Here is a 14,878-nt window from a genome sequence, read left to right on the forward strand (position 1 = left end):
AATTTGCTTGCGAAATAAGATTTTTTTGTGCATGCAGTTTGATACCTATATCTTAGACTTTGATGATAATATATATATTTACCTGTTTCAAGTTACTGTAACTTGAGTTTTTAGTGAGTTGAAACAACGCTGCCCGCATCCCTACTCCGAGCCCGCGTCCATCCTGATTGCAGCTGGTAATTGCAGAACTAATAATTTTCAACAAAAACAAAATAAAGCCCCGGCTTTCTCATTCTGCCAACATTCTCGGATCACGATCTATGCAATTAATATAAGTAGTAATTATCCGGTGCTAGCGCGAGAGCGGGACGCGGCGCGGCGCGCGAGCGGGACGGACGCTGCGGATGAAATTGGCGAGATACCGCCGCCGCCGCCGCCGCCGCTCGCCCTCTCGATTACACGATTTAATCACTGATTAAACCCCTAACAATATTATTAATACTAGAAAGATATTAATAGTTTCGTTACCCCACGAGGTGAGCTACGATTAACAAAAATCTTCATTCCGCAATGCGCTAGTTCTAAGTGTATGCCTCATAGAATACAGGACCTATCCCTGTATAATTGGTAAAGAGATAATATAAATAAAGTACTTACTTGAAAGAATGTTATACCTCAAATGATGTTTCAAGGTCCTGTTTTATCCCTACGACGGACAGTAATCCGTGGCAGATAATCCCGAGATGGCGCACCGACCGCGACCCACACACGCCCCGAGACACGGACAGGCTCAGCGTTGTCTTCATTACCTCCATCAATTGGCCGGACACTGATTAATTGACGACGGCACTCGCACTCGCGGCCAGAAATTCCAGAATCCTTGTTTCCCAAAGAATTCGAAGATAATTCGGTAGATTATCAGCGGGCAGTGGAGGCGTTATCTGTTGTAGCCTCGCGTGGACCAATTAACTGTGTGGAGGTGCGAGATGCGAGATATCTGCCTCGGGAGGAGCTGCCAGCTATCGAGAGATATCAATGTTTCATGGACAAATTTAATTGATCGATACTAATCATAATTTAGGTAACTTATCAGGGAAGAATAACAATAAGAAAAGTGCTGGATGATGCAAGACCAATGCAGCAGCAATAAAACAGCCTGTCATACCAAACAAACCTCTTAATTTCCTAAAAACAATTTCAATACAATACTAGTTATATACAATGGACTAATTGTTGGTATTTTGGAACATGTGTCACTCTCACAATATCAGATACGACGTGGTACGTGCTCGTGCATCACACGCCATTACTCTCCCGTTATTGATTGCTGCGCGCGTCCACACTCATGTATGTATGTACGTAGGTATGTACAGTGTACAGTGTAGTGATAACATCGGATGTGGCGTGATCAAGAGTTTATGTTCATGGTAAGTTCCATTTATTAAGTTATTTTGAATATTTATTAAACAAGCAGACCGATTACACGGAGTGCCTTTATAAGGGACAGTCAGAAGCTAGTAGATAACATTTACATATGTATTTATGTATGGATACATGAAGTACCAAAATCACGTAAAAATCATTACTCAATAACTATTAATTAATCTATAAGTAAGTATTTTTTGTTCTTATGGAGAAAAAGTGCTCTAACACTTACAATAAGTATATTTAAATTAGAACGCTATCAAAGATATCGCCAACAATAATAACAACTATATCAATATCCCCCTCGATGAGACGTGACAATGGGACTGTCCCCCGCATCAGTCGAACTGTTGATGCAGGGGTCAGCCGCGACCCCGCGCGTGCGGGGCGGGGGGCGCGGGCAAGTGTCCGTCTGTCTGTAATTAATACTGCTTTGTTACTCGCAGCTGCTAATGTGTGCACTATACAGGATGTTTTTTTTTTTTCATTTTTAACCGACTTCAAAAAAAGGAGGAGGTTCTCAATTCGTCGGGATAATTTTTTTTTTTTATATTTTTTTTATGTATGTTCACCGATAACTCCGCCGTTTATGAACCGATTTTGAAAATTCTTTTTTTGTTGTATTGGGTTGAGCTTCCAGGTGGTCCCATTTTTTTTTCAGAATTTTATCTCACCCCTAAGGGTGGGTAAAGGGGTAAAAACAGGGTATGAATTTCCATTTTGGACACATATTAACCGATTCTAATGAAATTAAGAACGTAAATATAGTTCTTATAACAATAAAATATGATGGTGACCTTGAGCTGATCTGATGATGGAAACGGAAGGCAGTCAAGGGAACTCCTCAACGGTATATAGCAACTACCTCGTGTTTAGGCTTGAATGATTCGTATTGATTAGTAGGACTTTTTGGTATCATTTGCATCTTACTTTTGATTAAAAATTATTGCAAATAAACTAAAAACTATAAAATAAAATAATAATTTAAAAAAATAAAAAACCGACTTCAAAAAACCACTAAAATGTAAGTAATAATTTAAGGTTTACACAAATTATATGTGACAGTACAAATATACCTAAGCAGGAACTGTTCTTTTTTGAAGTTGGTGCCATATTTCTTCAGATTACTTTGTCACTGCACCAACATCAAAAAAGAACAGTTCCTGCTTAGGTATATTTGTACTGTCACATATAATTTGTGTAAACCTTAAATTATTACTTACATTTTAGTGGTTTTTTGAAGTCGGTTTTTTATTTTTTTAAATTATACAATTACTTACTTATTCACAGAGATACTATAATGTATGATGTTATTTCTATTCCATGACCTGAGGGCTTCCTGAAGGCTATTGCCATAATCTATACGCTGGGTAGACGGGTTGGAGCTATCTTAAAGTACCGGCTCAGGATCAAGCCCAATATCCTCGGCGAATGTAAGATTATAACAATTATTATGAAGAGTTAGCTTAGTGCATTTACACGATAGAAGAAGAATTATGAAGAGTCTAAATTTCTAATTATGTAATGATCACCCTGTGTAAATTGTAGGGCTAAGCATTACTTAATACAGGCTGATGTTAATTTGTGTAATTGTGTCGACTACAATGAGTCTTTAGACAGTTACTCACAGCAAAAAAACAATGAAATAAGGGTTGGGGCGGACCTCTGTACTGTGGATATCAAAGTAAGCACTCATTAATTGGATTTGCATTTATAATTTTGTGGACGTCTATAAAAAGAGTGTAAATAAAGCGGTCAGCGGCCCATGAAAAATAAAAATAATTGTAGAAACAAACTATAGCATCTCGTCAATAGCAACTATCCACGCGAATGTGGTGTGAATGTATGGAGAGTAGAGGTACTTATTGTAAAATTGTATGAATTACCTTGCTATGAATGTAATGATTAATTAAATAGCTAAGTAAGAAGTTTTACTATCCTGAATGTTGAACTTAATAACTGCTGGTGTTCCTGGCCTTTTGTACTTTTAAATAGCTTTTTATTTAAAATGCCGGAATATAATTCCGGTATTCTAGATGTGCTCCCCGTAATTAATTATTAACTTTACCACCCAAGTGTCGGTGCAAAATATTCATTTTAATTATGGTTTGCACACTACAATTAAGTATGACATGACACCAAAGTCAGCAATTTCAATAATTGCAAAGGTGTTGGTAATTAAAACGAGTACTTACGTAGTATTATTGTAAAGGCGACGCGCGCCCCGGATGTCCGGAGTCGTGAACTTTTCTTGCAATTCAAAATGTCTTACTATTTCCCCCTTGGTTGTTAAAAGCAAATAAAACTAGGCATTTACTAAATAGAGCAACAGCTTAGAATTTCATTGCGTTAATTTCCTTGACCTTTCAAACCACGCAATTATGTTGTATATTATTCAGTATTTATTACAGCAGTTTACTTTAATTTGAATGTCAGTTGAAGTATAGATACCTATTTAACGTTCTTTTCTCATAGCTGGATTGATTTATTCACCTAAGGGCCGATTTTTCAATGCCAGGATAAAAGGTCAAATAACTATCTAACGAATAATTTTATTTGGCTGTTTATCGGCCTGGTAGTTAGATAACTATCTTACCGATTTTTCTATTTGAACTCAGGAGATATGAAACAAGTATATATGCAGACACTAGTGCTAAAGCAGGACAGACTACTATTTCAATTGTCAGTGTCAACTATCACTGTCAAGCAAAGAGCAATCAAGCTGATCAATCACTGACTGTTTGGTTTGGTTGTTTTGATTTTGGTATTTAAATTTGTTATTTTTGAATCACAATGGTTTCACAAAAAAGAGAGCGTTTAGCGAATTTTAATAATGCTGAAGTTACTGTGTAGTGAGTTTGGTAGATAAATTCAAACATGTCATAGAAAATAAAAAGACCGATGCTGCAACAAATAAAGACAAGGAGACTGCATGGAAGAAAATTGAGTTTTCTTTTAACTCCAGTGGTATAACCACAAGTGTCCGCTCATGTAAAACCCTTAAGTTAAAGTACGAGGGCATAAAAAAAACAATGAAGAAGAAGTCTTCCCTGCAAAGGCAGGAGATGTACAAAACTGGAGGTGGGCCCTCAAATGCACCTCCATTTATCGATGAAGAAGAAAAGGTGTTAGGCATTTGCTCCAACATTACCATTCAACATATCCTTAATTTAGAATTTACAAATAAAAACTGAAAGAAATAATTATAACACCTATGTTTTATTATCAAGTACTGGATGGTTTCTCTCTTTTCTCCTCAGCCTATAGCAATCCAATACTGGACATCGGAGATCATCCCGCCAAGCCGGAGGGATGTCTTAGATACTTATATATAGCATAGGTTACCTACTTATCGTAAAATGAAAAACTCTATGTAGCTTAATATTTTTTTATGAAGGAAGTGCTGTTACATTCCTGTTTTATAAAATTAATGATTGAAAATAAATCAACATAGTGTTTCTATCTGGTGCCTTTCAAATTCTTCCTTTAATCGAAAATATCCATTGAAAATGACGATTATTCTCTGGGCTCGGTAGTTTAGAATTGGTATAAATGCAAAAAAGAACTTACAATAACCTCAAATGTCAAATTATCAATCGAATAAGCCCTATCTGGCGGCCCAAGCAGCAGATAGATTTATTCTCTAGTTAACTGAGTTATTGGACGAATAAGTTCTATCTGACATTTGAAAAATGTAATATTTCGCTATCTGTCGAATAAACGCTATCTATCTGTCTATCTGAGCATTGAAAAATCGGCCCTTAATCGATCATTGTACCTTGAGGATAAGCACACTCGTATTGATTGTAGGTATATTATTCGAACATATTATGGAAAATAACTTAATCAAAGTATCAATGAAATCACATCGAAGCCCCACGCGTCACCAGATAGAATGTCCGTCGCCGCCGCCGCCGCTGCCGCCGCCGCCCACTCGCGCTACAAAAAGCCCCTCAATGGGCCGGCCGAATGCCTTCACCATCGATTGTTGAGGAATGGCCGAGCGGGCTCGCGCCTAATTGCTGCCATCACGGTAATGAGCGGAGTCAGCGGAGCAGCAGCCGCGGGTATGCGCGGCGCTTCCTGCGGACATCGGCACACACGGACACCAGCTCCGACCAGCAATACCAATACTGCAGACATTAGATATCGTCATCTTCGTACACTCAAGAGCAATTAAAAAGTTCCACCTGCCATTGCCGTTTCATATGTCTGGAGCTTTTATATTCTCGTGACTCTCGTGAGTGATAACATAGATTGGGTAGTGTAACCAACCAGCAGGAAACTAAAATAAATTAAACTAGGTATAAAAGCATTTCATTAGCTTTACCCTGAATTAACTTAGTTATATCAGGACATTAGACTTTTTAACTGTTAACATTTGAATCTTTTATGACATCGCTTAACCACTAACTTGTCGGAACGGTCCGCGGTTCTGTAATGTGAGGTTGAGCACTAGCCCCGGATAGGTGAGAGCTGTAGCGCGGTCGCTGAGCGCAGGTCGGCTGGGGTTCAACTCTTTTGTCAGTGAACGCTATCCAGAACGTTAGTCTAGATAAATCTGGAGACATAAAGATTATACATAAGTACATAAATTCAAATACAAAATTAAGAAGTTAATGGTGCTTAATGTTCGTAAAATTAAAGCATCCAAATTAAGGAATATCGGTTTCGTACAAGTAGTAAAGTAACAATGAAAACCAAAATGAAGAGTGCGGTGCAGTAGGTGCGTTCCTGCGGCCCGATGAGGCGCGAGGCGTGAGGGCGCAATTAGCAGCGAGCGAGGAACAAAGAACTCGCCGTTTAGTGGACACACACTCGATACACGCGAGCCACCGTCACTACCACTACCTACATATCGAAGTAAAGAAGTATTTTGTAGGTATAAATTTACATTAAACCTTTATTTATTTATATTACTACTAAAAGCAATCTCAAGTCCTTTATTAAATAACAGCTTAGAAAAAGAACGATTTATTAACATGGCGTTTCCCCATTTCAATAATAATGATTGCCGCGGTGTTACAGTTAGCCGCCGGCGCGACCACAACAAAACTCTTTAAACCCGAGCGCTTGCAAACGACCGATGCGGGGCACAGATCACTTAACAATACATCCTCCTTGCCACCGCAAATTCCCTTTAAAACCTCCAACGTTCAGTTTAAAGTCCCGTGCATTGAGTTCAGGTGAGATAGAGGGATGCCGCAGCGAGGCCGGGTCGCCGGGTGACCCGCGGGATGGAGATAACCGAGCACCCTGTATGTGAACAACCTGTCTATAGCATCCTGTATATGAACAACCAGTGACTTGTCGCACGGAACCAGCAGTAGAGATATCCGCGCTGACAGCAACGACTTGTAACAAAGAACACTAACTAAATATTACATACTCTCTAACAACATTCAGCATGAGGCCCATAAAGTGTAAATCAAAATGTACGTTAGGAAATTTAAAAATAATCTTTAAGTGATTCCAACCTTCGTACGGCTATTACATTATATCATGTAGTACTAAAAAATTTTTTAATTTAAAAACTCTGTACTGGACCTAGCTCGAGGGATGTTGTTGTCTAGACCAAGCTAGTGGTTAGAAATCATTACACAATGGTATTATGTGTCGATAAATTAACTGTATGTCTCTAAGTAAATAAATACATAACTTATTCGTTTATTAGAATTAAATTATAATAACAATAACAAAGAGGTGCGTACGTGCGGGCTTACATTAGTCCTGGGCGGGTGCAAGTTGGGTGCCATTTTGAAAGCTTCATATTTCAGCGTGACGCGTCACAGCCGGCGGCGCGTGCGGCGTGCACCCAGGACCCGCCAATCACGGCGACGCAGCTTGACGAGACCCCCAATGACGTGGCCACCGGTGCATCGTGATTGGCGGATGTCGTCAGCAAAGGTAAGTAATCAATTTGTTGGTCAATTTGTTCCGTAGCGATATGTCGCAGTGATTGCGTCGGTCCTTAATTGCCGCATTCCGCAGAACAATGGCGGCTGTTGTCTGCGATCTACAACTAAATAGCGACCCGCTACCGCAGCGCGGGACATGCAGCTACTTACTTACAAACAATATACAGCTGAAAATTTACTGTGCAGCTTTTAGTGCAGTGATTAGAGCACCAATGTAATAGTCTCGAGTTCTATTCCTAGAAGAAGCATGTCAGATACACCCGATGAAGCTCCCCGTGAGTATGTGCTGGTGGTGGAGGTGTGAAGTGGGTCCCGAGTGGCGCGTCGTGACTGCGAGTGGCAGCTCACGAAGTGCCAGCGAACCGTCATACTATTATTGTAATATATTCTAATGCTTCCTTGACTCCTATTAACCGCAAACCCCGACCATACTACTCTAACTCATTTCGTTATTTTCCTTAGATTTATGTTGTCACCAGACATAAGGCTTCGAAGGTTTGAGATCATGTTTGCAATAGGTATGTATATACCCTTATTACATCATACATAACAGTAACACATAAAATAAACTATAGGCACAACTTAAACACGATAACATCGTGAAAATAAGCTTCCTCATCCGTGTATTCAGAAGTGGTAACATAAAGTAGAGCCGGCGAGCGACTCGCCCCAGCACTCGCCCGCGCGCTGGCGCGAGCACTGTCCGCGCCACTTGCCGATACTTTATGTGTCCATACACAGTGTTCGCTTGCTTAATGCCGGCTGTTCACGCCAACCGGGACCTCTTCTACTCTTCAACTGTAAACGGCTTAAGTTTAAATTCAATGTTACCTACATAGATTTCCATTAAATTTTATGAAAGAGAATGATATTATGTATTTAAGTATAATTAATGATCTCTCACGCACGCCTTGAGGAGGGAATGTCAATACAAATATACCTAGGTACATACCTAATAAAATAATGATGAAATTATATAATGCACATTTTATTTAGCATCAAATATCACGACTGTCATTGTCTGAAAAAGTTGTCTTCTGAGTGAACCCGATCATTGTTTCGCGTAAACAGTAGAATGGACACTCGGTAGTGTACTGATGGAACAGCGAGAGAAATATATGTTGTAACGAATGTTGGTTCTGTTTCGAACTACTTATCTTTGTTTATTTCTGTTTAAAATGATTCTTTCTATAAGGTTCTATATTGGGTAGGGGCTAGAGCTAAATTGCACCGCCACGACTTTATGTAGCAATGGTTTAGAGCAGCTTAATGTATTTTTGTTATTGAATAATTTATTTATGTACATATTTATTTAGGAGATACCTAACTAATAGCATTTTCCTGTACCCGTGAAAATCCAGGGCGAGTCACTTGTATCGTTCCTGTAAATATTTTGGCCTTAAATCGTTCACTCCTGAACATACTATTAGGTATAGACCTCTCTTTATTGTGTCATGGAACAATTTAAATCTTTGAAAACCCCCATCTACATACAATACATACATACATCTAATACAATAATTCATTTTGTACATTGTACTTAATTAACGGCGGGCGGTTAGACCTCTCATAGTTCACAGCATCGCATGTCTTCGCGAACATTCCCACCTCGGTCTGTGCTGCGCCCGCGCCGCCGCCGCCGCCGCACACCCCGGGTTACTCTACAATACGAACTAAATAGTTTCGAAGTGCCAATGGGCTAACCACGACTCTATACTATAAAACGTATAATGTACGATTGCACCACAGGTCGTTCCTTGGTATTTTGTGAAGCTAGAGAAACCTTCCCTCCGCCATCCAACTTCGATCCAACTGGCCAGCATAAAACAGTAGTTAGCGTAGTCCAGATAATTTGGCGCAGGTACTTACAAGATATAACAAGGTACCTACTTACTTACAAACGTAGTGCAAATTATACAACACACACCTATTAATGAGAATTATAAATGTGTTGCACGCAGTAAAATTAAGCTCTAAGATACTCATTAGCGCTACATTCTTGAATTCAAAGAGTAATAATTTGAAAGTTTCGCGAGTATTTGAAACTTTCAAGAGTAAATTCCTAGTTCGGATGCTAAACGGCCCTACTGTTAAATCGAGGTACTGAATTCACGGGGTAACTATTAGCTTCCTCATTCTTCAGCCTCATAATTCTTGGTCTAGAATTTATTAAAAGTTTTCTAAAGCGAGGTTGCGTCTCCAATAATTATTATGTGAAATGCCACCAAGTAGCTGAGATAGTAAGGTATCTGGCCAGTGTTAACAATTTTCTAGTTTTGCACTCACTCTATGAAGTTTGCCTTCTGGGAACTACATATTGAGTGAGTCGGTGGGTGGTCGGCAGTCGCTGTATGTCCACTGATTCGGTTTGTCTCAGTTATTCAAATGTAATGTGGTCGCGCCGGAATATCACAATAACTTAGTGACGCGAGAGCCGAGACATTACCGGTTCTCTTACGAAGTACACTTGGAGCGGTGTTGTGCACTCATTGACTCATTACCAGGAAGGGAACACGATTAACATATTGGACTACATTGGTTGTGGGGATTATAGATTCAATAGGAATAAGGTATTGATGAAAACGTCGGGTTTATTGTAATTCGGGTCTTATGATTTATTTCTAACAGTACCTAACATTATGTATAGTAATGTAAGGGGTAGTTTCAGGTCAGCGTCTGCACTCTGCACTACTTCATCTATTTGTAAACAGTACTTAGTTAGTATTTAGTTCGCTAGTTAATTACGATAACTGGACGCCGAAGAGGGTTTTTAAAAACTCAAATTGATTTTTGAGATATTTAATTAATTAATAAATGATTACATAGAAGTGATTAAAACTAATTATAACTATCTGATCTCGATGATCAGAGGATTGACCTTCGGCTACCGCGATTGGAGCACAAAGACACCTTTTACACTAAAAACTGTCCCACGGAACTTTTGGAATTTACTTGTCAGCACTAAATGAATAATGAAGCAATCACAATACAGTTCCTTTGAATATGGGTATGACGAAATATGTGTAGAGAGGGCTTGCACTCGTAACACCTCCCCTCCTAGACGAGTGACTATTTGCTGACGTGTACAGCAAATGTCGCGGCTTTCCTTTCCTCCAGGGACGTCATGGACTCATTCGTAGAAGAGGGCAGCTTCGTCTCAGCATTCGACTGCAGCTTTGGATTCCATTTTATGTTTCTCCGACGGCGTTGAATCAGTATAATAATTGTCAGTACAGATGCACCGGATAGTATGATGATGTACACTGGTATAGTGGTGTGATACAGTGAACTCACATCAGCAGTATCGAGTTTCGCTGGCGATTCTGTCATAATTTGTTGTTGGATATTGTGTAATTTATTCAAGTCGATTGTTGTAAAGTTATAGCGAACTCGTGATTTTGATGACTCCGGCAATTTCTGGGAAGCGGTGATTTCAACGGCATATCCAAGAACTTTATTTTCGATGTTGTAAGCTGTGAATTCTGGGGATTTTATATAGCAATTATGTGGAATTGTAGCTAGGAAACTGCCTTCTAATAGTCGATGTTCTTCTTGACCGCATTCGAGTTGCACCTTAGTTGGTTTCGGGAATGACATGATATAGTGTTGACTATCTAGCTCCAGTAGAGCTTCCTTGTACAGAGAGATAGGCGTGGGGTGGCACGTTCCTTCTATCTCCTGTTGGTAGATGAGGTCATAGACGCAATCTCGATGTTCCTTGTTCTGGATCCGCGCTTTATGATTGCAGATGTACCACGTAGCGACTTTCTGGCATTCAGCCTCCATGTAGACAAATTCCTTGGAATTAGTTGCCATAAAAGGGAGTGTGGGTAGGATAATTTGGGAATATTTGTTAGGTACGGGACAGAGTCTATAGAGGTCATACGTGGGCAGTAAAACTAAAGGAAACTTTAATACTATAACTATTTTTTTCTCTATGAAATAGTATCCTAAGCTAATTAAATCATAGAAATACCTAATGTCTAAACTTAAAATATTATCTGAAGTATATAACTGTTTTAATTTTTTCAACATTCCTTTCAGATCTTTGTTAGATAGTAAAGAATGATGAATGGATTTAGTGCGGCTAAATGCTAATATATTTTCTATTCTAGTAATTTCGTCGGAAAGATTTTGAATATTATAGCTTAATATCGTGAACAGTTGCGACAGCTGCATATATTTTATTGAAAGGTCCTTATCAGTACTAGTGACATTAACTATGTAACTGATAGCCTTTTCTAATGTTCGCTGATTACTACTTATGTTATTCAATACCTGACTTTGCTGTAAGGATAGTTCCTTATATAGACTAATGTGCTGGGACAAACTTTCAGACAGTAAATTTTCATTATTCTGCAGAATTTTGAGTGCATTTTCGAATCTCAGAGCGTCATTGTTATCTAGGTTTCCGGATATACTTTTTATAAAGGTGCCTAACGGGTTAAATAGGCCGCGTTTAACTCGAATAGGTTCAAAAGTGCTGATTTTAGTTGAAATTTCGTTTAGTCTATTAGTTAGGTGAAAGATAATGTATTTAAAAGATAGGAAATGCTGATTTGGAATCCTGTTAGCTAAGTCAGTAAGTTGAAGTTTTATTAGATCTATTTGTTGGTCTATTTTTTCAAGGTCTATCTCTTCAAGGAATGTGTGGTAGTGGGAAATAATTTTAGTGGGGCCAAGTCTGAAGGGTAGTAGTCCAGGGCTGTCAGCTAAACTGTCAAGTCGGATGTTGGTTGCTTGTGGACGGTCGGCTTGTGCTTGGACCACCATTAGGGTCATTATCGGTATTAACAGATGATTCTGCATAGCGCCTGGGCTCATCGAGGTTCGGATGAAGACGCGGGTGGGTCCTCTGTCGGCGACACTTGTAGGTTCGTAGAGATAGTCAACGCGGCGGCGATGCTGCTATCAGTAGATCGAAGTTGGATACACTGACTCGACTACCTCTCCGTCGACTGCGCCAATTACGATAACTGGACGCCGAAGAGGGTTTTTAAAAACTCAAATTGATTTTTGAGATATTTAATTAATTAATAAATGATTACATAGAAGTGATTAAAACTAATTATAACTATCTGATCTCGATGATCAGAGGATTGACCTTCGGCTACCGCGATTGGAGCACAAAGACACCTTTTACACTAAAAACTGTCCCACGGAACTTTTGGAATTTACTTGTCAGCACTAAATGAATAATGAAGCAATCACAATACAGTTCCTTTGAATATGGGTATGACGAAATATGTGTAGAGAGGGCTTGCACTCGTAACAAGTTCTACAGTCGCGTACGATCGCCGATGACGTCGAATGTTGCACAACGAGCTTTACTTCACTGCTCCGAAGTGTTGTTTCCACTGTAAGTGCTTGTAATGGGGACATTATTTTATAGAGAAAACTCATTTACATGAAAAGTAGGTACTTAACTGTAAAGTATCGTGTTACAGTCAATAATGGTAATTCAGATATTATGTTAACTACCAATAGGTACGCGAAGTAAACCGGCGTTTGTGGAATCTTTGGACGGTTAAATTGAAATCCGCAATGTATTTTATATCTGCAGGCTTTTTTTACCAGATGAAACTTAGTTGCCTTGTTACAGAGTGGCGTAGCGTGTAGTCCAGTACAGTCAGGGCGGGTACAGTGGGGGCCGTGTCCTGCACTCGGATCTCAGTAGAGAGCATTTAAATGAGGAGTGGCGAGTGTCGCGGCTCTCATTAGCAGAGATGTACCGGGTGAGGCCGCAGCGGCGGCGTGGCGCAAATACCACTTAGCTATCTTATTTTTATTTTGCTCTTTTTGTAACCACACTAGAGTTCAAGCAAACTAAGTCACAGGAATTTGACTTTGTCAAGTTATTTGAATAAATATTATATTCATATCTATTCTCATCTGAGGATAAGAGCTTTCCAGAGTGAGTTAATTTATATACGTCCAGCGCACCCTGGGTAGTCACTAGTCAGACTGAGGCTATTCCACTCCACCGCAGTGACAAACCCTAGACCAGCTCTAGTATTTGTCATCGCGCACTAAGAAGCAGTGTACCTTGTGTTAGTCCACCGCCTCCGCCTGTGCCCCGGGCCCTGCCTCCCCTCCCCTCCCCTCCCTCCCGCGCGTCGTGTCCGCGGGACGCTCGTTAGCGGCGTGACGACGCGCGTCGCGTGTCGCGTGTCGCCATTACCGCACCTAATTGTCACGACCGACACACACCGACACCAGCGACACTATCGCGTCTCCGGCTTACAGAAACTACAGCGGGGAGTTCAATAATATATTACAATTAAAAAAGCAGGTAGGTACATACGAGAAATTACTTCAATGTTTTTCTTAATCTTCGTCAAGTTCGTAGGGTATCCCGGCCCTGTCTGAGTATAGTGGTGGGTAGTAGCGGCGGTAGCAGGCGGCGGCGAGCGCCAGGCCCAGCGCCGCGCCGGCCGCCACGTCGCCCGCGTGGTGGTGGTGGTCCACCCAGCGGCTCGCCCCCAGCGCCGCCGCCAGCGCCAGCGGCCCCGCGCCCGCCGCCAGCCGCGCCCCGCGCCCCGCGCCCGCCCCGCGCGCGCCCAGCCGCCCGCACACGTACAGGCTCACGAACCCGAGCGAGCAGAACGAGAAGCTGCTGTGTCCGCTCGGGAAGGACTTGCGCCCCTCGGCCTCGGCGCGCGCGCGGCCCGGGGGCACGTGCGCCGCCGGCCGGCCGTCCGGGAAGCAGCGGTAGAGGAAGTCGGGCCGCGTCCGTCCCACGGACAGCTTCAGCGCCTCCGTGGCGACGGCGTTGGCGGACATGGCGAGCGTCCAGGCGAGCAGCGCGGGCGTGACGTCGCCGCGCGCGCCCAGGGCGGGCGGCAGCAGCACCACGGCCAGCGGCGGTAGCAGCAGCAGCGGCAGCAGCAGCGCGGGCGGCACGAGCGAGTGGCGGCGCGGCCGGCTGCAGGCGCCGCCCCGCAGCGCCGCCGCCACGTCGCGCCGCGCCGGCTGCACGCACGTGTTCAGGAACAGGAACAGCGCCACCAGCAGCAGCCGCAGCGCCGCCTCCGCCAGCATACGGCGCCGCGCGGGGGACAGCGGGGGGCGCGGGGGCCGCGGGGGCATGGCGCGCCCCGCCGGGCCGCACTCACCACGGTATACAACAACATTTTGGTGGTAAACAATTTGTAAACATTGTGGAAATAGGTTATAAGTAGCTTGGTCTATGGCGCAACGACATCTGATTCTGTCATCATGTCATGTCAAACATTTCTTGACAGCATATTATTAGAAGAATGATTTAGTTATTGTATATTTCACGTACTTATTTCACAAAATAAATCTTGAGCGTCTTAAGTCTTTAATCTAATAAATAATAACTGTACTACTGCTACAAAAAACTTTAAACACTGTTTAGCAAGTGTTTTAAATGAAATTTGACAGATTTTGTAGGCGTTTGACAGAGCTGAACACCTGTAAGGCCCTGTCAAACGCCTACAAAAATCTGTCAAATTTCGTTTTAAAAGTTTTTTGTGGTAGCACAGTAAGTTTTTAATCTCAGATACTAAATTGTCAGATTCTGAACGGTTCATCAACAGTCGATTGCCCCGCCAATATAACGATTTGTCTTA

The 14,878-nt window shown here is 41.6% G+C and overlaps 1 protein-coding gene across 1 annotated transcript; it reads right to left on the bottom strand.

Annotated features, from left to right (window-relative positions):
• Positions 1 to 13,540: 13,540 nt before the first annotated feature.
• On the bottom strand, positions 13,541 to 14,565 carry LOC119691116 (phospholipid phosphatase 5). The gene has a single exon (XM_038107688.2). It carries the CDS (start codon positions 14,370 to 14,372, stop codon positions 13,611 to 13,613), a length of 762 nt encoding a protein of 253 aa, XP_037963616.2. The 5' UTR covers positions 14,373 to 14,565; the 3' UTR covers positions 13,541 to 13,610.
• Between the last annotated feature and the right edge of the window lie 313 nt (positions 14,566 to 14,878).

This window comes from Plutella xylostella, chromosome 25, assembly GCF_932276165.1.
Source record: "Plutella xylostella chromosome 25, ilPluXylo3.1, whole genome shotgun sequence".
In the NCBI taxonomy this organism is placed as follows: Eukaryota; Metazoa; Arthropoda; class Insecta; order Lepidoptera; family Plutellidae; genus Plutella; species Plutella xylostella.